The sequence below is a fragment of the Aspergillus chevalieri genome, chromosome 4 (assembly GCF_016861735.1).
Source record: "Aspergillus chevalieri M1 DNA, chromosome 4, nearly complete sequence".
In the NCBI taxonomy this organism is placed as follows: Eukaryota; Fungi; Ascomycota; class Eurotiomycetes; order Eurotiales; family Aspergillaceae; genus Aspergillus; species Aspergillus chevalieri.
Genome location: NC_057365.1, coordinates 3,595,332 through 3,617,641, shown reverse-complemented (window position 1 = coordinate 3,617,641; position 22,310 = coordinate 3,595,332). Strand labels below are relative to the sequence as shown.

At 50.7% G+C, this 22,310-nt stretch overlaps 11 protein-coding genes across 11 annotated transcripts; 5 read left to right on the top strand and 6 right to left on the bottom strand.

Moving 5' to 3' along the window:
- Window positions 1-174: 174 nt before the first annotated feature.
- Window positions 175-891, bottom strand: ACHE_41296S (uncharacterized protein; the record flags this gene model as incomplete). The annotated part of the gene is made up of 1 exon (XM_043279590.1): window positions 175-891. One exon carries the CDS (start codon window positions 889-891, stop codon window positions 175-177), a length of 717 nt encoding a protein of 238 aa, XP_043137254.1.
- Window positions 892-933: 42 nt separating this feature from the next.
- Window positions 934-1,320, bottom strand: ACHE_41295S (uncharacterized protein; the record flags this gene model as incomplete). Its single annotated transcript, XM_043279589.1, has 1 exon — window positions 934-1,320. The coding sequence occupies one exon, from the start codon at window positions 1,318-1,320 to the stop codon at window positions 934-936; it is 387 nt and encodes a 128-aa protein (XP_043137253.1).
- A 417-nt stretch (window positions 1,321-1,737) lies between these two features.
- ACHE_41294A (uncharacterized protein) lies at window positions 1,738-2,109 on the top strand (the record flags this gene model as incomplete). Its single annotated transcript, XM_043279588.1, has 2 exons — window positions 1,738-1,887; window positions 1,933-2,109. The coding sequence occupies 2 exons, from the start codon at window positions 1,738-1,740 to the stop codon at window positions 2,107-2,109; spliced, it is 327 nt and encodes a 108-aa protein (XP_043137252.1).
- A 256-nt stretch (window positions 2,110-2,365) lies between these two features.
- ACHE_41293A (gluconeogenesis factor YvcK family protein) lies at window positions 2,366-3,954 on the top strand (the record flags this gene model as incomplete). The annotated part of the gene is made up of 2 exons (XM_043279587.1): window positions 2,366-2,558; window positions 2,606-3,954. The coding sequence occupies 2 exons, from the start codon at window positions 2,366-2,368 to the stop codon at window positions 3,952-3,954; spliced, it is 1,542 nt and encodes a 513-aa protein (XP_043137251.1).
- A 356-nt stretch (window positions 3,955-4,310) lies between these two features.
- Window positions 4,311-7,815, bottom strand: MIP1 (DNA-directed DNA polymerase gamma MIP1; the record flags this gene model as incomplete). Its single annotated transcript, XM_043279585.1, has 2 exons — window positions 4,311-7,561; window positions 7,629-7,815. 2 exons carry the CDS (start codon window positions 7,813-7,815, stop codon window positions 4,311-4,313), a joined length of 3,438 nt encoding a protein of 1,145 aa, XP_043137250.1.
- Window positions 7,816-8,356: 541 nt separating this feature from the next.
- On the top strand, window positions 8,357-9,042 carry SLX8 (uncharacterized protein; the record flags this gene model as incomplete). Its single annotated transcript, XM_043279584.1, has 2 exons — window positions 8,357-8,771; window positions 8,831-9,042. The coding sequence occupies 2 exons, from the start codon at window positions 8,357-8,359 to the stop codon at window positions 9,040-9,042; spliced, it is 627 nt and encodes a 208-aa protein (XP_043137249.1).
- A 1,487-nt stretch (window positions 9,043-10,529) lies between these two features.
- ACHE_41290A (putative CorA family metal ion transporter) lies at window positions 10,530-12,811 on the top strand (the record flags this gene model as incomplete). The annotated part of the gene is made up of 5 exons (XM_043279583.1): window positions 10,530-12,324; window positions 12,378-12,451; window positions 12,504-12,556; window positions 12,612-12,665; window positions 12,718-12,811. The coding sequence occupies 5 exons, from the start codon at window positions 10,530-10,532 to the stop codon at window positions 12,809-12,811; spliced, it is 2,070 nt and encodes a 689-aa protein (XP_043137248.1).
- A 128-nt stretch (window positions 12,812-12,939) lies between these two features.
- On the bottom strand, window positions 12,940-14,154 carry ACHE_41289S (uncharacterized protein; the record flags this gene model as incomplete). The annotated part of the gene is made up of 2 exons (XM_043279582.1): window positions 12,940-13,933; window positions 13,988-14,154. The coding sequence occupies 2 exons, from the start codon at window positions 14,152-14,154 to the stop codon at window positions 12,940-12,942; spliced, it is 1,161 nt and encodes a 386-aa protein (XP_043137247.1).
- A 371-nt stretch (window positions 14,155-14,525) lies between these two features.
- RAD5 (DEAD/DEAH box helicase) lies at window positions 14,526-18,257 on the top strand (the record flags this gene model as incomplete). Its single annotated transcript, XM_043279581.1, has 1 exon — window positions 14,526-18,257. The coding sequence occupies one exon, from the start codon at window positions 14,526-14,528 to the stop codon at window positions 18,255-18,257; it is 3,732 nt and encodes a 1,243-aa protein (XP_043137246.1).
- Window positions 18,258-18,411: 154 nt separating this feature from the next.
- Window positions 18,412-19,533, bottom strand: ACHE_41287S (uncharacterized protein; the record flags this gene model as incomplete). Its single annotated transcript, XM_043279580.1, has 3 exons — window positions 18,412-18,536; window positions 18,588-19,289; window positions 19,383-19,533. 3 exons carry the CDS (start codon window positions 19,531-19,533, stop codon window positions 18,412-18,414), a joined length of 978 nt encoding a protein of 325 aa, XP_043137245.1.
- A 571-nt stretch (window positions 19,534-20,104) lies between these two features.
- Window positions 20,105-22,066, bottom strand: ACHE_41286S (putative GTP binding protein (GTPBP1); the record flags this gene model as incomplete). Its single annotated transcript, XM_043279579.1, has 3 exons — window positions 20,105-20,394; window positions 20,445-21,957; window positions 22,016-22,066. The coding sequence occupies 3 exons, from the start codon at window positions 22,064-22,066 to the stop codon at window positions 20,105-20,107; spliced, it is 1,854 nt and encodes a 617-aa protein (XP_043137244.1).
- Between the last annotated feature and the right edge of the window lie 244 nt (window positions 22,067-22,310).

The window sequence follows — 22,310 nt, the reverse complement described above, 5'->3', positions numbered from 1 at the left end:
TCTGCTCTCATCCATTACCCACATGCTGGACAAGTTCAGACGAGTTGATAGCCGGCCATTCAACCAGCCCATCACCGCTGGGGTTTCCCTCTTTGACGAAATTGGCCCAGTATTCGTTAATCTTCCTAGCGATAGCAGTCATTCCTGGTCCAAGGCTTATCGGTGGCGTACAGATTATTTCAGCACATAGTTGACCTCAGACTCATGAGCAGCACCGGAGGATTGCCCCGGAGGAGCATGGTCCCAGAAGTAATTGTAAACTGGGGACGAGCGCGCGGTGGCCCAGAGTCGGGACCAGAAATACGTGCCCACTTTGGACCTGTCGGTGAACATGGAGTTGTATGCTCCCGAGGCTGTCGTTTTAAGTCGTTGGAGGGATACAGAGAGAGGAAGCGCTTGCACCAGGGGCTCGAGTATGTTGAGTTCAAATCGGACAAGTACTCGGTAACGCTGATGTTCAGGCTGTAGCTGGCGCCGTAAAGTGTTCCAGTAGGTGTCGGGCATTGCGTAGTAGTCCAGAGTAGCCGAGAAGCTTATACTATCGCCAGAAGCGCTGATAGTCGCATTGAGGAGCTCGTCCATAGACTTCTCACGGGCGTCGGCAATGCTGGATAACCCCAGGCTAGACAGGTATTCGACACCTGTGGCGTACGAGTCGTTCAGCGTGATGTAGGCCTCGGCCAGACTCGTGTATAGCGGATTGCGGGGATCCCGCACGCCACTCTCGATAATGGCGCCGGTAATGAGTCCTCTGGTCAGGTTGCTGTTGAGATTATGCCGGGTGGCAGCAGAGCCAGCCGACTGGCCCATGACAGTGATGCGAGACGGATCTCCTCCAAAGGCATCGATATTGGCATGGACCCATTTAAGGGCCGCGAACTGATCCAGCATGACCCGATTACCGGAAATGTTTGAGCCCGTCACCTTCTCGAACTAACCAGACAATTCCGGGTGAGCAAGCCAGCCAAAAGGACCAGTGCGATGATTATAGTTGACAAAGACAATGCCCTGATCCGCCATACCACCTCCGTCAAACAAGGCATCGACTGCAGTGGACATGGCCGGGTAATTCCACATAACGACAGGGAGCTTTGCGTTGGTGGAGTTGGCAGGACTCCAAATATTCAGGTCCAGGCAGTCCTCATCGATCATATAATTGTCCCTGGATGTCGCAGAAGGACAGACATTGCCCCCGTTGCGCGCGTCTAGGGTACCATTCCACGCGCTAGCAGGCTGTGGTGCCTTCCATCGGTTTTGGCCACCAGTCGTAGCAGCAAAGGGGATACCTTTCCAGACAGCTATGTCCTTCCAATGGGTCATGTTGACGGTGTTGGTGTTGTTAATGGCTGGATAGCCCTGTACTACGCCGTACTTGGTCTGGATGACGGCTTCATAGAGCGTAGCTTAGGTGACTGGGGCCAAGCTGCATGCAGCAACAGGTAATAGGAGGCTGTGACACATATTGAATAAGAGAGACGATTGAGAATGAAAGATTGTGTATTGAACAGGGACTGGGGTCCTTTTTATAGAGCAGTAGCCTCACGTATACAAAGTTTGCTGATGCCGATATCTATAGGTATGTTTTGCACACTCGAATCTCATTTGCAGATAATCTGTCCGGCCTATCCGCATTGGAGAGAGAACCTAGGTCTTTGTCTACACTCAGACAGCAAGAGCCTATCTGGTCTTGTCATACAGTCCGGGTGGAGTGAATCTTGGAACTAGTTGATGAACAACATGAACCTATGGCTTCTTGGTGGCAATGGAGAGGTGCACGCGGTTCTTCTACTAAAATGGAAGAAGGTTGGTTCGACGGATAAGTTCACAGGAGAGGCAGAACTATACAACCTGGGTGCCAATGGACTACCTGTTCTCGCGCAATCGAGGGTAATTTCGAATATTCCATACCTTATCACGAACTAATGAATACAGACGGTCTTTCCCGCTCCGCCAGTCCAAGGCCCTCGAAATATCTTGTTGCCCCGTGTTGCTATATTTGGCTCCTACGTTCCAGATGCGAATCCAAAAGATATGCTTAGTCTGAGCATCGATGACTTACGAACAGTAGCTAAACAAGCTCTGGAATTTACGTGTCTTGTTCCAGCTTGAAATTAATATATATATCAGATTTGACCTACACAGTGAGACGTGGCTGTTGATTAGGAAAAAGAAGAAGGACAATTCGCTTGAAAGCTCGACACAATACAGTAACACACATTATTCTAGATTTCACGAAGAGTCTGTTGTTTGAACAGGTTCTTCCACTGATGTATAGGCGCTTAGTCATCACCCTTTAATGCCAACGTCTCCTTCAATCCATCCTGTACTTGTCAACCACATACCAACATTAAATCCAAAAGTCATAATGGCTACCCATAATAGAGGAATTGTGGTACTTTCCGGGGGTAGCGCAGCAAACAATCTCGTGGATGTCTTTAATGCAGTGCGCGAGAGCAAGGACTGTTTATTGAGCTACATCATCCCTATCAGTGACAACGGAGGCTCATCATCTGAATTAATCCGGATATTCGGGGGGCCTGGAATTGGCGATGTGAGAAGTAAGTTAGCTCGAATGCCGTCACCTTCCTCATACTAACAAAGACAGGCCGACTCGTTCGGTTAATCCCAGAGTCCCCCCCCGATTCAGAACGGGCAGCCATCAGGTCTCTGTTCAACCATCGACTCTCAGCAGACGCAGTGGAAGCCCAGAGAAGTTGGTACTCGATAGTAGAGGGTACTTCTGATCTATGGAAGCGCATCACACCTGCAAAGAAAGAGCTCATCCGCTCCTTTTTCAACATGTTGAATCTCGAGATCCTAAAACGTGCTCGACCACCAGCGTCAACCTTCGACTTCACCTCAGCTAGCGTAGGCAACTTATTTCTGACCGGTGCTCGTCTCTTCTGCGGCAGCTTTGAAAGTGCCATATACCTTCTCGGTAATATCTGCGGTGTACCGGAGACCGTTCGTGTGATTCCGGCCATCAACTCTAACTTCTCGCATCACATCTCAGCTTCCCTCGCCAACGGTACCATCATTGTGGGACAAAATAGTATCTCACACCCAAGTGAGGTGACTGCTCTTCAACCCAAGCCTGGCTCGCGCCGTCCCAGCTTATTACTAGCAGACGGCGATGGCGACGACAGCCTTGAAGCTACGGAACCCCCAGACGCGGCTGATGCTGTCTCATACGAGGACGACCACCTTCCTGGCTCCTTGCCCACATTACGAAACAAAAACATCCAGTTCAGCAAGTCAGATAACGAGGACCTCCCGGCGCGCATCACCCGCATCTGGTACATCAATCCTTACGGCCAGGAGATCCGGCCTCCTGCCAACCCCCGCGTGCTGGAAGCCCTTCGCGATGCACAAGCTATTATCTACAGTATCGGGTCTCTCTACACATCCATCATACCGTCAATGATCCTCCGCGGCGCGGGGCAGAATATCGTCTCGAGTTCAGCACGACATAAAATCCTCATCGTCAACGGCAGTCTTGATCGCGAGACAGGACCGTCTGCGGAACCATTTACCGCGGTTGACTTCGTCGAAGCTATTACCCGCGCTGGCGAAGAGAGTCGCGGACGCGGGCCACTCGAGTTCTCTACACCCCCAGCAATCTCAGCGGATAAACTACCCTACAATTCCTACGTCACGCACATCCTCCACCTCGAAGGCCCAGGAACACCACACGTAGACCGGGAGCGTCTTGCCGGAATGGGCATCGAGACTCTTCGTCTCTACGGACGGAAGATTGTTGCCAATAATGGTAAGACAGGTGAGGTGGTGACAATTGGGATGAAATATGATCCGAAGGCGCTGGTGCAGGCTTTGGAAGTTGTGCTGGGGAAGAGAGGGGATGGAATACTTCGTGGAGCGGCAGGAAGTTGTTTGGGGAGGAGGAATACGCTGGACCCGGGGAGAAAGAGGGAGGAGAAGCGTGAGGCTAGTTGAACAGCATTATATCTTATTTCTCATTTTAATCTCAGTACTAATACCAATTCACGCATGGCTCCTTTCGAACGAACATCAAAATGTGAAGTTTGCTTCATATGATTGTAACATCGTGAAAACATTACTATATATACATCTATCTTCACTCATAACATACAGCCACCCATAACACGCACTCCTGACCCGACCTGGACCTAACCGTAGAACAACGCCATCCCAATGCTTCTAGACAACCGAAAGAAACACCGAAAACATAGAAAAACTCAATCCGTTAGGACCGAGGGAAAATGGAAAAAGCCAAAAAAAAAAAAGAAAAGAATTTCGGAAAAGTTTGAAAGGAGAGTAGAAGAAGGAAATCAGGCACGAGCAGTTGGCTTAGATTTCCAGGTACTTCGCTGAAAACCAACATGGGAATGTTTGTTTCCATGCGGCGGAACGTTTCGGAAATCATTATAGAGACCCGAATTCACATCCAGCAGAATAGCTTGTTGAGGACCCGCTGCTGGAGGGACGGCTGGCGATTTGACATTTGTCCTTGATGTCCTGGAGCTAGAGGACGCAGTTGAGGTGGGTGGGGCTTTAGCCTTCATCGCCTCCTTGACGATCTCGCGAAGCTCGTTATCGTCCTTGCAGATCTGAGCTCGGATGAACGCTGGGTCGTATGTAGCCTGGAGCGACGACATGACGGACTCGCGGGGCGTGTAATCGTACTTCTCGAGATCAGGCGGCGAGTGGGGTATGATAGACGGGTCAAGATACGCTTCCTGGTTCTTGTCCAAAAGTTGTTGGATATCCAAGCTTTCGCCGTGGGGAATCTTGTGCGGATGCGAAGGGGTCACGCAATCTACATCCACTTCTTTGCGCAGAACGTGATCGATATCGACGGCAGAGAAATACGCGCAAGATTGAGGCAGGTCGTCAATACCCACCTGCTGCGAAAACATGGCTCGGGTCCAGACATTGGCTACCTGCAAAGCTAGAGCAGCGCGGTACCGGTCTTCATCTTTGACGAGATACCGAATTTCATCATGCACGGTAATAGCCAAGCGAGCTGCAATATTGTAACGCCGGATGAGATAGTCCATTCCAACAATCAGAAGATGAAGGTAATCGACACCAGATGACTGGATTGCCCAGTTAATTCGAGAAGTCATGAAGCTACCCTTGTTAATAAACCGTCGCATCAACGCCTCTGTGATCCCAGCGCCTAGCACCGGAGTCCTAGGCCGTCCCTGCTCTGCGAACTCTTCGAGTTTGTTGAACACGAAAGATTCCGTACCTCCACGCCAGAACGGATTCTCACTCAGGATGCGGCGAGTCGTCTTGGCGCCCTTTGTTTCTTTGTATAGGTTGGTTGCAACCTCCATGGTCTGCTTCTCGGGCATGGATGGATTGAACTGGCGAAGCAGAGTGGCAGCAAACTTAACACCAGCACCATAGATACGGCCATAGTTGAAGACCTTCGCATCGTTCCGAGAAATACCAAGGATCTTGGCAGTTCGGGAGTGCATATCAGTTCCAGCAGCCTTAGAGCCCTCCAAAGTCATGAAGCCAATGGCATTGCCACCGTGCAACTGGAACTGAGCATCACCAACAAGACTGGCAATCCATAGCTCTTGAGAGTCGACATCCGCGCCGACGAAAGAGTAACCAGGCGGCGATTTGATCATAGCTTTGAGCTCAGACCCGACACGATTGGCTTTGGCGTTACTGGCAGTCAGCCATGTGTTCTCCACTGCACGCCGTGTGATAGTGCCCATGGGAATGAGTTGGGGAAGGATGAAGCCGAGTCGATTATTTTCATCCGCTTGTGGTTTCCCAATCTGATCTTGGTAGACGACCATCTGACTCATGATCCGGTCTCGAGCACTGATCCAATACGAACAGGAGGCGTTCATGTCAAGTGCTTCCTTGGCAAGAGCATATTCCGAAGTCAGAGATCCCCGCTCAAAAAACTGTGCATAACCCTTGGCCAGGGGGTTGATGCACCGTGCTTGCGGCCCGTCTTTGTGCGGAATTTTGAAGTAGGTATGAGCTCTGTCCTCTCGCAGCTCCTGGATCTTCTCCTCGGTCATGTCACAGGGAACAACAGGTTGATTTTCAAACTTCTTGACTTCTGCCTGTGACACTTTGAAGGTCCAACCATACTTATCTGACCATATCAAAGGATGTCCCTCCCACGAAAGTTTGAGAAGTATAGGAGCGATTCGTGTCCGCACCGACAAATTGATATCACCGGTAGCCTTCGGGAAGAGGTCTTTGTACCATTGCGGCATCCCGGGCAGCTTTTGCCTTGCCGCTGGTCGTGGCGGGTCTCCCTTCTTCTTTCCTTTGACCATTTTGATCTCTTGGCCAGACCAGTCCAGCTGGCGTAGCCAAGGGTCATTCTTGTAGATGTCCGGCTTGTCCTTCAAGCTCGCGGCTTCCTCGCAAAGGTCAACGAGTCTCCGCCGAACATCAACAAGTCGTTGATGGTAAACCGATTCAGCGCTTTCGAGGTATTCACCCCACGTCTGGTTGACAGGTAGAATTACCGAAGAAAGGTGCCTCAGAGCTGCGAAGCTGACTGGATGTGGACACACCTCAAGATAATTGGGGAAGATCTTTTTATACACACGATGGGTGATAGCAACATCAGCTGCACAGTAGTCCAAGAGCTCTTCTAATCTGGACAGAATGCCGGGACGGTCAAGTTCGCCGAAATAGTCTCGCTGCGATTTGTCAATAGTGACATCGCAATGGAATTTGGCGACATCGCGTAGTGAGTTAACAGAGCTCCTTCCTACCCATAGTTCCTCTTCTTCATCACTGAGAACCTTGCTCTCAACCAACGCAGCCAATTCAGCAGAATTATGCTCACTGGCAATCTTGTCTCTCAGGTCCTTGTTCTTCTTGTGGCGCATCCATGTCGGTCTCTGCTGAGAGCACATTCCATTCACAGCGACGTGAAGAGACATAGTATCGATAAAGAAGTTCTTGGTCTGTTTCAAATCGTATTCCTCTAATATTCGTGCTCGGTCGAAACCGATATTGTGACCGACTATGATTCGAGGTTTTGATGGATCCCCCATTGGTATCAGGTGAACTGGGTTGTCTGATTCACCAAGCAACCATGGCGAAATCCACCCATACCAAGCCGTAGGACTCACGGCGCAGGCCATCACTGCGAACGAATGCTCTTTATACATGACTTCGGTGTCGAACGTCATCATAGATTCATCTGGAGCCTCAACGGGCTCCGACGAACCGTCAATGCTGTTGTATCTCGTCCAGCCGCTGCGTCGGACCCATTCCCGAGGCATGTTGGGAGATGTCCCCGTCATGTAGGTCTTCGCGTATTCTAGATAGGGATCGGATGAGTCCATTCCTAGCCTGAAAAAATGTTCATCCAATGTCTTTGTCTCCCCTTGAAGGGCCGGGAAATCGAAGGCAACTGGGTCCGTGGGATCCTGGGACTTTCCAAGTAGATCGTGTCGTGAGAGGTGCTCTCTTGACAACGCCACCAGTGCGGGGTCCGGTATCCTATTGTTACCCGGGAAGATCTGGGCATAAACATAATCGCTTAACTGTTGTACACCAATGTCATTGACCCTGGGTAAGGCAGGGACTTATGAGGTCAGTATCTCTGTCCAATGTCCTTGGAAAATCCAACTCAAATACATGGCGGGACATACCGGAGAGCGAATTCCGTCGCAAGTTCTTCCCATCCTGATTTGGCGACGCGCTCTCTGCGGCATAGAATCGTGCAAATGACAGAGGAGATCGTGGTCGAAGAGGGACCGGAAGTGGCGAGCGCAATCTCTGGGGACAAGGGCGGACAATACCCCTAGAATAAGGCGCGCAAGAGAAGTTCCAAAGCATGTTGTGATAGGTTCGACTGGATGATCAAATCCAGGGCATGATAGCGCAGAATATCGCAGCCAATGCTGCGCGGTACAAATGAGTGGTGAAGACTGCGTCGTAGTGTCTCGTCTGGCAAAGATCTTTTTCCGGTGGAGGAGATTATCCTAATCTGTGCGAGTTATCGCCGATGTCATACCTTGGAGCCACTGTTGATCCGCGCTAGTCGACCGCCTTCCTCTCTTGGTTTACCATCTTATCGTCATATGACCTTTGCGATAACGATTTCCGCCGCCACTTGGGATAAGCAGCAGCGACAACGACTGTTGCTATTCTTTGAATGACTTGAGCTTGATCGGCTAGAGGCCGGATATCAATCCTTTTATCTCTTTGGTCTCAAGCATCTGAAATTGGGACCGATATCCAGAGCTCTCGTTCGTTGAAATCGCGACCACAGCAAGCTAAACAACTAGCTGCACAATCAAGGCCACCACTGAGACCTCGCTTCTCTACGACACGATTGCTACGAAACTCGCCTGTGAATCGAATTAGAGTACTAGTCATGGATCTTGGACACTACACCATTCCTCCATCTTCGTCCATTTCTTCTCCTGCTTCCCAACCTCCTCTCCCTCACTCCCGATCTACCAGACTCCCGTCTTCGTCCCCTCCTTCTGCATCCCCCAATTCTCCCTCCGGCTCAGAAGGTCGCGAAAAAAAGCGTCGACGAACGATTCGTGGTGAAAATTCAGAGACTCCTGAGTTTATCGATTCCGAGGAAGAACAACCCGTTGAATCAATCGATCTGACAGAAGTTGACAAACCTTCGGCTCTTGACAAAGTTTTGGCCAAGCAAAGAGAGGATGCGGTCAAGGCTCAGCATGATGGAGAGTCGGAGAAAGGGCGGTCATTACTGACTGCTTACAAGTGTCCCGTGTGCATGGACACGCCGGAGGATGCGACGACCACGGTTTGCGGTATGTGATTACTGTAAGCGTGCTATAAAAGGACTCTAGTTAACTCTAGTCATTCTCAGGGCACCTCTTTTGTCATCGGTGCATTATTGATACTCTCAAATTCAGCGAGGAACAACGCGCGGATTCCGCCACAAAAGGTCCCCGGGGGACATGTCCTGTATGTCGGAAACCACTGGCTCGGAAGGACGAAGCAGGGCCAAAGAGAAGCTTGGTTCCGCTCAAACTACAGCTCACAAAAAGAAGTCGAACCTCGATACCAGCGGACGTGTAATGGCATAGTTGACACGCGCTGGATCTATGACTCTCTGCAACTCTTGTGCCGCGGCGCGTGTCGACTTGCCTCAATTTGATATTTACTCGGAAGGTATCATACAACCTTCTATCTCGTGATGGTGTCCTCGAGCTATATCTTCACACCCTATCGCATATGGCACGCCTACTTTGTTTTCTCTGACATGTACTGCTACGACAGTGCGTGCATCGCCCGGGAGAAAGATTTCGCCAACACTGCCCAGGCTTGCTGCGAAAAATGTATCTGTCTTACAACAAATGCGACCTTCCCTTCGCTGACTAACAATCGAAGTGATATGCTGACCCAGCTCGCTACCAGGATCCTTGATATCCACCCAATTGTCCGCGCCCCTGCCCTTGACATTGACTAGCAGTGGCACTGGCGGAAACATGCATCAACATTCAGAAGCCTTTCTCGCATTTGGAATAATGCCCGAAGAGTTGGAACACCCATACGTGCCCTTTCCTTTACCTGTGTTCAAAGCACCGACAGGAGCAATGATAGATATATGTGGTTAGTAAGGCTTACAACGCAAGACAATTTAGGAAACAGCATCATTTAATTAAAGTATAATGCAGGTTTGTAGGTTTTATACTGTAGTCATACAATATCCATTCAGTTTTCTATGTCACTGAACCCAGACGAGTATTAGTCTCGACGTTGACATGTAAACGTGATCTACTTCCAAGCCCATTCTCACAACCCTTTCAGAACCACGGTATTCTAAGCCTTACTCGTGGTAAGGGATCCGACGGAGGGGAAATCCGTAAGTTGAAAGTTGAACGGATCGAATGTACCTTAAGAGCCGGGTCTGTCTGAGTGCATAAGAGCCCCTCAGAGAACAAGAAAGGAACGATATTGGGTGTCAGAGGTATCCAGATATCTAAGAGCTATTCCACATTAGAAAGAGAAAGGGCAGCCGACAGGGTATCGAATGCGCTTTATCTCCGCCCTTAAAAAACGAGGCAATGCCGGTTGGCTTCTAGCAATCTAGATAAGAGTCTCTGCATACTGGGCGTGAGTAGTTGCACGAGGCACTTTGGTGTATTGACATCATGGCCATAGGTCAAGACCCTGGCGTTTTAACGTGACCATCCTTGAATTCAAGGATGATGAGGGATGGTTTCTTCACCCCTTTCCTTCCAGGGCAATGCGCCTTACATAATCCATCTGATCCGGGGTCGCGCTAACCCTTTTTAGATTAAAGCTGCCCCCTCTTTCGGCACCTTCGAGCTGTGATTCCCTTCATGTCAAATTGCCTCGATAACTTATTCCAGAGAACTTTTATAACCAAGGCAGATGATGTTACACTTGTTCTTCCTCGGGTACTTTCCATTACGGGGTTTTTGCTTGCTGATCGAGAATTCGATCTAGTTTCGACGTCATATCCCCGTTATGCTCTTCAGCACCCTTAATCAGAATGCTCGCAGCTCGAAAGATGCGTCTTCGTGAATGACAAGTTGCGCATGTCTTCCGGGATTGACAGAAACCTTTATCTTCTCTGTTCTTTGTGGCAAACCTCAAATGCCGTGCCCCCATCCTGTTATAAATCTATGCCCCCTTTTCCGAGTCAATGCCTGCAAATCGAATCTTCCACTCCCTCCTCTTTGAACCGTCGCCTCTTTTCTCCTGCTACGATGAGTATTCGTTCATTCGATCATGCACAGGCGGTAGGAACACTACCAGGCGGTTCCGATACGATTGATATCGAGGCTCATCCGCGATCGCCGAGTAAAGAGGATTTTCCGAATTTCGAAGACGGCCCTTCTCCAGATACATTCACGACAGCCACGAAAGTTAATTCCGCAGATACTGTCAGAAACCGCATTCGTCGCTCCACTACCGCACGTTCATACCATCCTGAAGGTGTTGCGCCGGACCCGAACTGGCAACCCGGAACCGAGCCGGGTATTGACACGACCAAACCGCTTCCTCCTTACAGCTCCGACTGGACTCCTTCCATTCCAAGTCATCTTCACAAACGATGCGAAATTATTGTCGTGGATTTTTCCCAGCACGAAATGCGACAATATGCGCTGGACAATGATACTCTTGAACCTTTTCTGGCCAGGGAAAGAGAACCGTGGGTGCAGTGTAGATGGATTAATGTCAACGGTCTCAGCTGGGACGTTATCAGAGCACTTGGAAACTACAAGAAAATACACAGACTTGCAATTGAAGACCTAATTAACACAACGAACCGAACGAAAGCGGATTGGTACTCGGATCACGCATACGTCGTGCTTACCCTGCAAAAGTTGATCAAGCTCCAGCAAGATGACAGTGACTCTGAAGATGAGGACGCTGATGATCAGGCCGCCCCTGGAACTCGGGATCGAAAAAGTTCTGTGGCAAGTGATACGAGTTCTGTCTCTTTGAAGTGGCTTTCCAAGCGAGGTGTTATCTTGGAAGCGCTTAAGGATTTGTTCAAATGGTCTCCAAAAAAAAGCAACCGCAACAAATTCAAAAGCCCTGCCGGTGTACGTCCAGCGGGCAAGGCGTTCTCGAAGCAAGCATCCCAGTTAGGGGCTAATACCATCCGAGGAGCCCCTGCTCGCAGCATCCAGCGTTTTCGAGGTGGCCCAAATGAGGACCGAATTGAATTCATGGAGCGACATGCAGTGTTGGCGACTAAGGGCTTATGCGTTACCTTGGAGCAAGTCTCAGTCTTCTTGCATGCAGATAATACTGTGACGTCTTTCTTTGAGACCAGCGCGGATGACATTGAGGCTCCTATTGTCAAACGTCTTAGCTCACCAGAGACAATCCTACGTCAGTCATGCGATGCTAGCATGCTCGTGCAGGCGATTCTGGACGCCATTATCGATCTGGCAATACCAGCAACCATGGCCTATCAGGATGCGATAGGTGATTTGGAACTGGAGGTCTTGACAGACCCAGATATCGATCAATCGAAGAGTCTTTATATCCTCACATCTGAGATTGCCATCCTCCGGAGTTTCATGCAACCTATAGTGACCGTGATCAACGCTCTTCGGGATCATCGATCGGAACCTGTCAGCACTCCTGGTTTCGGTGTCTTCAAATCGACGCCATTCCATTCAAACTCAGCGTCTGAGCCACATGTGGGAACGATGACTCCAAACCTCAAAAGCTTAGGAGGGTCTAGTGTTACAATCAGTCCCATGTGTCATACGTATTTGGGAGATGCACTTGATCACTGCATTACCATTGTCGAGAGTTATGATCAAATGAGACGGGCCGCAGATAACATGATTGATTTAATCTTTAACACAATTGGTACTATTTCCCGACTACGCATACCGAATTGGATCACAACTAATCTTATCCAGGTGCCTTCCAAAACGAAAGCATGAAACAGCTTACTCTTGTAACATGTCTTTATCTGCCCTTGACATTCCTTACGGTATGACCTAGTTGTGTCCTTTCCATGACCTTTGGGGCTAATGATATTTCAGGGTTACTTTGGAATGAACTTCGATGACTTCAAGGGTATCCAGCATAGTGATGGGTACGCCCCGCCTGACTCGAAATTGATTCGTCCCGTACTTACATTGAACAAACAGGTACTTCTGGAAAATTGCGGTTCCGTTCGTCTGTGCTACTACTCTCCTCCTGATGTAAGGAACATCCCTGTCCAAAACGTGATTGTCGCTGACAGTGTGTCTCCAGGCGTGACAAAATCCAACGTTATGTGGTGCTGCTCGCCCAGAGACGACTGATTACTAGCTCGAGAAAGCAGCGGAGAGAAAGAAAGGTTAAATGACAACCACTCTGGGTCATTGAACCAAGGCAAGCATTTGAACAGCTTCGTGATGTCCATTCATGTATAGCCGTATTGTATAATATTGATACAAATGGTACATAATCGTCGTCCAAACTCATTGGCCACGTTTATAAGGTCTTCCGCGTGTAAGCCAAGTAAGCCTTCCACGGTAGCTTCCAATCAGACCGCAGAAGCTCCGGCTTGAAAATATCAAAATCAAACTTCTGTAATCTATCCAGCCATAACCGGGTACCTATGGCAGGCATGAATACACCAAATGCGCGGTTCACTTCATCAAGCGGCGATTCCTGTCGCTGGTTTTGGAAAACATCATACTCATGCCCTTCCTCACCCTCGTGCTCAAAGTCGTGGCCTACATCCTGGCCGGCACGGAGGTTACCGAGCATTTGTTCCACGGTGATCAAGTGGTCGTTGGCTCGCGTAGCGACTGTAAAGACAGCGTCCCGCAGTCCTGGCGCTTCTGCACCTTGTCTGAATACTTCCTCCTCCTTCACTCCTGTCTGTGCCATGATATCCAAAGGAAGGAGGACGGCGCCTTGCTTGGCCCCGCCTCCAATACCACCACCAACCTGGGTAGGCGACTGGGCCGGCGGCGGCGGGAACGCAACGAGCGGTAATCCTCGCAAGATATTCGCAATACCCGCTGCTTTACCAATATGTGACGCAACATGATCCGCAGTAACAGATGTCATAGGCAGCGCCGAAAGCGTAAGATAAAGCAACGTCGAGTAAGTATTCTCCGCATATGACTCCATAGCCGCGATATTCGGATATGGATCATTTGTCAACGTCTGCTCCCGCGAATTGATCATCCGCAGTAACCAGCCTTTACTGATCCGCGCTTGGCCTTTTGTCCGCTCATGGAGGTCAGAGAGGGCGGAGGCGAGGAGGATGGCGACGGGTTCTTTGGGTGGTGTCCCGGAGAGGGTTTTTGTGATTGTGTCTCGCCAAAATTGGAGACGCATGAGGCCGATTGTGTAGGAAGAGACTGTGTCGGGAATTAGGGAGAGGGAGACGTTCAGGGCTCGGAGGGCAAGGTAGAAGGTCTGCGCGTTGGGAGGGATGAAGGTGCTGAGGGTGTAGGAGGGGCGGTCATATTTTCTATCCATGAGCCTGTTAGCCATGGTTCTTGATATAGTAAAGTGGTGTCCATACGCAAGTAGTTCGACGCAGTATCTCCGTGCAGCTTGGACTTCGGCCTCTGCTGCACCTGCTGCCGGGCTGGCCACAAGGCTCGATTGGCTGAAATATCTCTTCGTCCGGGATGCTAGGCATAAGTGCCTGCCCGTGCAATTGCGGATGGTAGGTCTGAGGAGGGACATCGCTCGGGAGTCTGGGGTAATTCTTTTCTTCTAATGATCGTCTATGTCGAAGGACTGGGGTAGAACTGTCGCATTGCGATTATTGCACTCAGATATGTAAAAAGATCTGCAAGGGGATTATTAGTTGATTATAGCAACAAAGCAAAGAAAACCAACATACCTATAGTTCTTTCCAGCAGCAAAAGTCCCGCGATAAAGTCCGCAGGAAAAAAGATATTGTCGAGTAACAACGCCGCTAATGATAATCCGGAAAAAATGACGTCGGCCCGACTTTTCGCGTCTCGGCGCGTCTTCGGAGTCGAGCCTTCTCCGATCTTTACACCTGTGAGGGTCCAGAACAGCGTCTATTTGACCAGGATACCCCGTCAAATATGGACTTTGGAGACGGCGAGAGACCATACAAAAAAAGGCGATTTTTCGTTGACGAAGACGAGACCAGAGCCACCGATTCTACCCCAAGGAACCTCGACGCGTCTAGCGCTTCTCGACCGGAAGAGCACGATAATGACAATGGCCAGAAGAATGGGACACGGCAAAGGTCATTCGACCAGTCTGACCAGGAGCTGAAAGTGTCCCGGCTACCATCTTCCCCTATCACGCCTGCCGAACACCAGGACGAGACCTTGCAACGGCATACGAACGGAGCAGTACGCAGACGAAATCCCAGTCCGGTTGATAGAATCGTCGAAGAGTTCATTGATGGCAAAAATGGGGAGCCCATTTCACCGCCGGACGAGCCAGATCAAGAAGCAGAGAGTACAACACCACAGGTAGATAATGGTGGATTCGATACGGAACTATTCACAAGCATCGTTGGGGAACAACTTCCATCAGGTACCGTCGACAAGATTCGCACTGCTTCGAACAACAATGTGGAAACGGCAGTCAATATCTACTTTGATGGATCGTGGAAGAAGATGTCTAGACCGAGCCGGACGACACAGTCAGCATTGACGTCTCGTCAACGAATCCCTACACAGACGACACCATTTATGCGGCCTATGGTAGGGACGACTAACGGTAGTAGAACGACTGCGTCAAAAGAAAAAATTCCAGCATATCTCTCAACTCAGCCCTCGTCAAGATATATTGGTGCTTTTGGTGTCGCAGCATGGGCTACTCGAAGTGGTACGGGATTACTCAAGCACGGAGAGCGTGTCAGGATTGAGCGTACACGGTCCCAGCCTCTGGAGAAGCGCGGACGTGGTGGAAAAATAATCACCAATCAGAAGGTGGATGTCCTTACCCGTTTCACCAACCAAGCAGGCCAGGAGATTGGAAGATTGCCGCGAGACACCGCAGAGTGGGTATCACCATTAGTTGACCAAAAAATCTGCACTTTCGACGGTATCTGTGTGTTTGTCCCCGATCGCCTGCGGGTGAACGACACGGTGTATCTGCAGTTATGGTGCTATTTGCGGAAAGAAGCATTTATGCCTCGGACTTTTGTTGGCACAGCCGACGACAACAGATCCACCGGCGTGTTCGAAGAAAAAGAGAGCATGGAAGAAAAGAACCTGCGCCTGCGTCAAGTTGGCCTTGTGAAGCTCTTTGATGAAATAGGCCTATATGCGACGACTACCAACGACATGACGAAGAAACACAAGAAGGAAGGCTTGCTTCGTGCGGCCGAAATGTCAGAACAGTATGACAAGACCAAAAAGGAAAACAAGACAAATAATAGCTCCCAGGATGAGAACAACGAAGAGCCAGAGCTGGAGAAAGACCAGCTCGATGCCCTTTACAAGAAAGCCCAGACTTTCGATTTCAATATGCCCGAGGCTCAACCCTCATCAACCTTCGCAATGAAGCTCCGGAAGTATCAGAGGCAAGCACTTCATTGGATGCTGTCCAAAGAGAAGGACAACAAATCTGAAAGCACGAGAAAATCAATGCATCCCCTTTGGGAACAGTATAAGTGGCCCACAAAGGATGCTGATGACAAGGATCTTCCAGTTGTCGAAGGGATAGATTACTTCTATGTCAACCCGTACTCCGGGGAACTCAGTACCGAGTTCCCTGCCCAAGAGCAGAACTGCCTTGGTGGCATATTGGCCGACGAAATGGGTCTCGGTAAAACTATTGAAATGCTTAGTCTTGTTAACGCACATAAATACGATCCCGGGGACCTTTATCTCAGAGATCCCAGTATGACACAACCGGATTCCTCTGGTGTTGTCCCCGCGCCGTACACTACTCTTGTCGTCGCACCCACATCTCTTCTTGCGCAATGGGAAAGCGAGGCTCAAAAGTCGGCCCAGCCCGGGACGATGAACACCATGGTATACTATGGGACTGAACAATCAACTAATCTGAGAAAGCTTTGTTGCGCGAAAAACGCCGCTTCAGCTCCTCACATCATTGTAACTAGCTATGGAGTTGTTCTCTCCGAGTATAGTTCGCATGTGTTGCGCCCAGGGTGGCAGACGGAGAGTTGGTATGGTTCGTTATTCACAGTGAAGTTCCACCGGGTCATCCTTGACGAAGCGCATGTGATTAAGAATCGCCGTTCGAAGACTGCGCTAGCTTGTTACGATTTGAACGCGACTCATAGATGGGTTCTCACAGGGACTCCTATCGTGAACCGCCTGGAGGACCTGTTTAGTTTGGTGCGATTCCTCAAGGTTGAGCCGTGGAATAACTTTTCTTTCTGGAAGACTTTCATCACAGTGCCATTCGAATCCAAAGACTACGCACGCGCGCTCAATGTCGTGCAGACCGTGCTGGAGCCGCTTGTCCTCCGGCGTACGAAGACGATGAAGACCCCAGAAGGGGAACCATTGGTGCCGCTACCACGCCGGACGATCATAATCGAGGAAGTCGACCTCTCTGAGGAGGAAAGAGAGGTGTACGACTTCATTTACACGCGAGCTAAGCGTACATTCAACGACAACGTCGAAGCGGGTACCCTGTTGAAGTCTTATTCAACTATCTTCGCACAAATTCTCCGCCTTCGTCAAAGTTGTTGTCATCCTGTCCTCACCCGCAACAAAGCAATCGTTGCCGACGAGGAAGAAGCAGCTACTATAGCTAACGCATCCAACGGACTTCAGGATGACATGGACCTGCAAGACCTGATCGACCGCTTTACCACTGCTGCGGGAGGAACAAATGAAGGACAAGGCCAAGATCCTGCGAACAAGTTCACAACATACGCCCTGAAACAGATACAGAACGAGTCTAGTGGTGAATGTCCGATCTGCTCAGAAGAACCCATGATCGACCCGGCGGTAACAGCATGCTGGCACAGCGCTTGCAAGCAGTGTCTGGAGGACTACATTCGGCATCAAACCGACAAGGGCCAACCTCCGCGATGCTTCTCGTGCCGCGCACCAGTCAGCTCGACGGATATCTTCGAAGTGATTAAGCACCAGTCACCTAACTCGACACCCGCGGAGAATGAAATCTACAGCAACACGCCTCCTTCCAGCTCGCAGCCAGCGTCGCGCATCTCTCTTCGACGAATAAACCCACTCTCACCATCTGCACATACCTCTGCCAAAATCCACTCTCTCCTCAACCATCTCTCCCGGGTACCACCGAACACGAAATCTGTAGTCTTCTCCCAGTTCACCAGCTTCCTCGACCTCATCTCCCCTCAACTTACAAGAGCGGGTATCCAGCACGTCCGTCTCGACGGGACAATGCCTCAAAAGGCCCGTGCAGAAGTCCTAGCCCAGTTCAACAAAACCGAAACCTACGAGGATATTGATGAGGATCCCACATCTACACCTTTCCTAACCACCCATTCCAACTTAAAACCGCAGACCAGCCAGTCCCCTAATCCCACCGTTCTGTTGATCTCCCTTCGCGCCGGTGGCGTGGGCCTCAACCTGACAGCCGCGAGCAACGTCTTCATGATGGATCCTTGGTGGAGTTTCGCGATCGAAGCACAAGCCATCGACCGTGTGCACCGGATGGGACAACTACGGGATGTTACTGTGACGAGGTTCGTGGTGAAAGATTCGATCGAGGGACGGATGTTACGGGTGCAAGACAGGAAGATGAATATTGCGGGATCGTTGGGGTTGAGGGTTGGTGGAGATGGAGATGGGGATGGCAGGAAGGAGAGGATTGAGGAGCTGAGGTTGTTGTTCGAGTAGTCTCGTCGGTAACGGCTTATGACTTTGCTATGTTGGTTGAAACAACAGATTTGCATCTGGGCTGAACACGATGTTGGATATATCAAACGATGCCATTCACAATAAACATGAAATACTAATACAGAGAGTAACCAATCTATTATACAAGAAACCATTACTTATGGGTTCCAGCCTTAGTTGCCCGACCCATCTTCTCCTTCACCTTCTCCATAGCCTTGAAATGGTGATGGCCCCCGTTCCCGCTCTGGGCCTTCCCTCCTTGGGGTTGCGATTGACCTCCTAAACATATTAGCATCGCTTCACAAATCAAGGGAGAGAGCAGAAACATACCTCCACCAGCACCTTTATTAGCAGGCTTCCCCTCCATCTCCTTCTCAAACTCATATTTCTCCCTCGGAGGCGGCGCCTGCGGGCCCTTGAGCGCCTCCTCACTAACCTGATGACCGCCGTTACCATTTGGTTTGCCATATTGAGCATTCTGGCCGCCGCCACCACCATCACTACTAGCCCTCTGCTCAGCAGCCTGGCTGGTGCTGCTGCCATCTCGTCCGGCAGTACTTCCCGCGGCAGCAGCGCCACCACCAATCCCAGCACCAGCGCCAGCGGCACCACCAGCAGTACCACCAGCGACAGCCGTACTAGGCTCCCCCATTGCCCCCAACCCAGGACCCATACTAGTCCTCGAGTTCAAACCGGGCGGATTATTTCCCATGACCGTCCTCTGCTCGCCCTCCGGAACGCCCGTCGCATTCGCCATCCCCTGGCTCTGGCTCTGGGTCTTGGGATCAACACCATTAAGCACCGGATCCGCATCTAGACCTGGCTCCTCTGGGACGCCGGAGGCCAGACCCGCTGATGTAAAGCCATTTCCGGTTCCCGGACGGGGGTATCCTCCGACTTGCGGGTCAGCGTCTTCGCTGACGGCGGGGCTGAGGGGCTCGGAGGAGCGGCCGGTGGGGTCTCGGACGGATTTCTTTTGGGAGGCGGGTGTGGTTGCTGTTGGGGATGTTGTGGAGGGGGCGCCGGGTTGGACTGTTTCGTTTTTTGTTAGGTTAGTAGGGTTCCATATCGACATAGAAGAGATGATGACGTGATGTCATTGTGTAAACAGAGGGAATGGCTTACCATCACGGTTTCCGGCGTCATAGGGATCTGTGGCTTTCCCTTGTCCTTGGACTCCGGAGAGAGGTTCTTCGCCGTGCTGCTGGTGCTGGGGGTGGGTTTCACCCCAGATAGCATGCGAAGCGGAGTCGAGGGCTCTGTTGATAGTCTCCATTATGGCGGAGCGGATGCTTCAGCCTTAGCCAAGGGTGTTAAAGTGATATAAGATAGCCAAGCTCAAGTCCTGACAATTGCTTGCCAAATAGTAAATTCTGGTAGAAGTATGACTAGATCTGACCCTGGACAACGCCTCTATATAAGAATCCGGAGATAGCAGCCAGCAACATACGTCAGTCGAATTGGCCACATCTGAAGTTCAGCCTCCAAACGAACTGACTCTGGAGTGTCCGTAGAACTATACCCCTGGTAGTGCTCCTGCTTAATGCGGCTGGGGAGAACCAGTTGGTGTCATACTTGACGTCATGACCGCGTTGGCTGGCGAAAGGGGAAATCGATAAACAGGTCCTGCCCGAATACATAGTATTGTAGTCGAATTGATCGGACATTTGGCATCATTGTGCATCTGTATAACCTATAGTACTACACGATAGCCATGAACACCCCCGAAAAGAGACTCCTTGGTAAACATGTTGACCGTGTAACAGACCGGGATAATCATAATCCGTAAACAACACAGGCGCCAGGCTAAAACAAAACAAATTGAGGACATGTCGCAAGCAATAGAGCTAAGTTTCTTCATTCAACTTTGCATCCGGATACAGAGGGTGTGCCGGGTCATAGCCAACGCTCTTGACAATCCCCAATCCCTTAGTCTTTCCCTCTCGGAAAAGTACTCGATCACCAGGTGCGAGGAATTCGGGGCGCTGTATGAACCTGAAAGCAACTAGAGCACGGTCCCCCGTCCGGATGAAGGGACGGTCAATGTCAATTACTGAGCAGGTCTGGCTCACGGCCCCTACGTGCAGCATCGCTTGATAACGTCGTTTGATCATGGTCGCATGAGAAAGAATCAGAACTAGAAGAGTTAGCGAAATGCGTTATAGTGTCGACAATCGTTGAACTTACCCTCTGCTACAAACTCTCGGTAGACCTTAGGGGGCTGGTCCATCTTTCTCAGGACTACCATCCCCTTACGAACCTCTTTCCTTCGTACCCGTTTCAGAGCAAAGGAGCCGGACTGACCAGCGAAACAAGCATTGACCTGTACCCGCTTGCGCTCGATGGATTTGATCGTCGTGGTCGTAAACTGTCCGAGAGAGTCGGGTCCGACCACGACGGTGTCTCCAGCGTGGATAACTCCTGACTTGACCACCCCTGACACTACCGTTCCCACATGAGGGACTGAGAACGTGTCGTTAATTAGGAACTCGAAAGGTCCCTCCGGATTGTACTGCACACGGTGGGGAAGTATGTTCAGGAATGTTCGCACGAGGTCAAGGTTCTCTCCGGTAACGTTGGACACCTGGAAGATGGGACATATCCTCTGGCTGACCATTTGTCCCGCGGTGTTGATGGTTTCTTCCATGTTGTCGAGGAAGATGGGAATCTTTTGGGCACCAGCAGACTTGAGAATCTTCCTCAGCTGACTGATGGTCTCCTGTAAGATCTGGGGCGGGCATATATCGATCTTGGTGATGATGACCATGATGGGCACATTCAGCGCCAGCGCAATGCCCAAGTGCTCTTTACTCATCCCAATCAGTCCGTTGTTGGCCGCAACCATCAGCAAGCAGTAATGTGGGCTTCCACTCAACATGCCAAAAACGGTCGTCCGAAGGTAACGTTCATGGCCCGCCAGGTCAGAGAAGGAGATTACCTTTGAAGATCGCTTGCCAATGTCCTCCCAGGACATCTTCCGGCCCTGCGAGCTGCCAACGATCTCTCCGTGACTGTCGAAGCCCATGATTTCCAATCCCACTGAACTGGTACGTCCACTCTCAATCTCGTGCTTGTGACGGAAGAGGTTGACACGAGCTTTTCCACGACCATCGTCCAGGTTCCCCTTCACGAGGACTCCCAGCATGGTACTCTTGCCCGCATCGACATTACCTACCACCGCCACTCGAAGTTCCGCCAGTTCCTCGACACTCTCAGCGGGCTGTCGCAAAAGAACTTTACCCCAAGTGCCTTGGATGCGGTCGTTCTTGACTTTGGATTCCTCGGGGCCGCCAACATTGTGCGTAAGGAGGATGCGGTCATGCGCGGGGAGCATCCCCGCAGCTTCCCGCAGGCGCTGTAGAGCAGTATTCCACTGCTCGAGGTCAAATCCCATGGAATCACCACCGTCCTCAAGACCCAAGTCGAAGATGGTTTCTCCGTGACCCTCATCGATGCGAGTCTGGATGATCCCTGCCAAAGCCTGTGTGCTATCCTCCGTGTTCTCGCCCGTGCCTAGCAGGAGGTCTTTCAACTTCACGGTGCGGGGCGTGTCGGACAACCCGAGCTGGTCAAGGATCTCGAGTTCAGCGTGGTCTTCGTGAGCAGCGGTCAAGTAGCCACTGTCGCTTGGGGCGCTGGGGGCAACATGAGTCCGGTAGGCTTGCTGTTTGTCTGCATATTCCGCGAATTCGCTGAGGGCCTGCGGAGAACCGGTTAGTTTGGATACAACGAGCAAGCAGGTGAGTAGGCAGACGAACGATTTCGCCTCTGCGTCGCTCCTCCAGCGTCAGTTTCGGAGCAGACGGCATGGTTGTCTTTCTTTCTTAACACGTAGTTTGTAGTTGTAGTTCGTAAATTCAATCAAGTAGGTAGGTGTATTCTCCGGTCGGACGGAGAGACAATGGATCGCGTTGTGCCGCAATCAGGTAGATATTCGAGTTATCATGCTTCCAATCTAGAAATAGTGGAAGAGAGAAACGAAGAGGGAGAGCGAAGTGGAAGGTGGAATGAAGGACGGGCAATGGAAGCTTTAAGAGGCGGAAAGTCATCGCC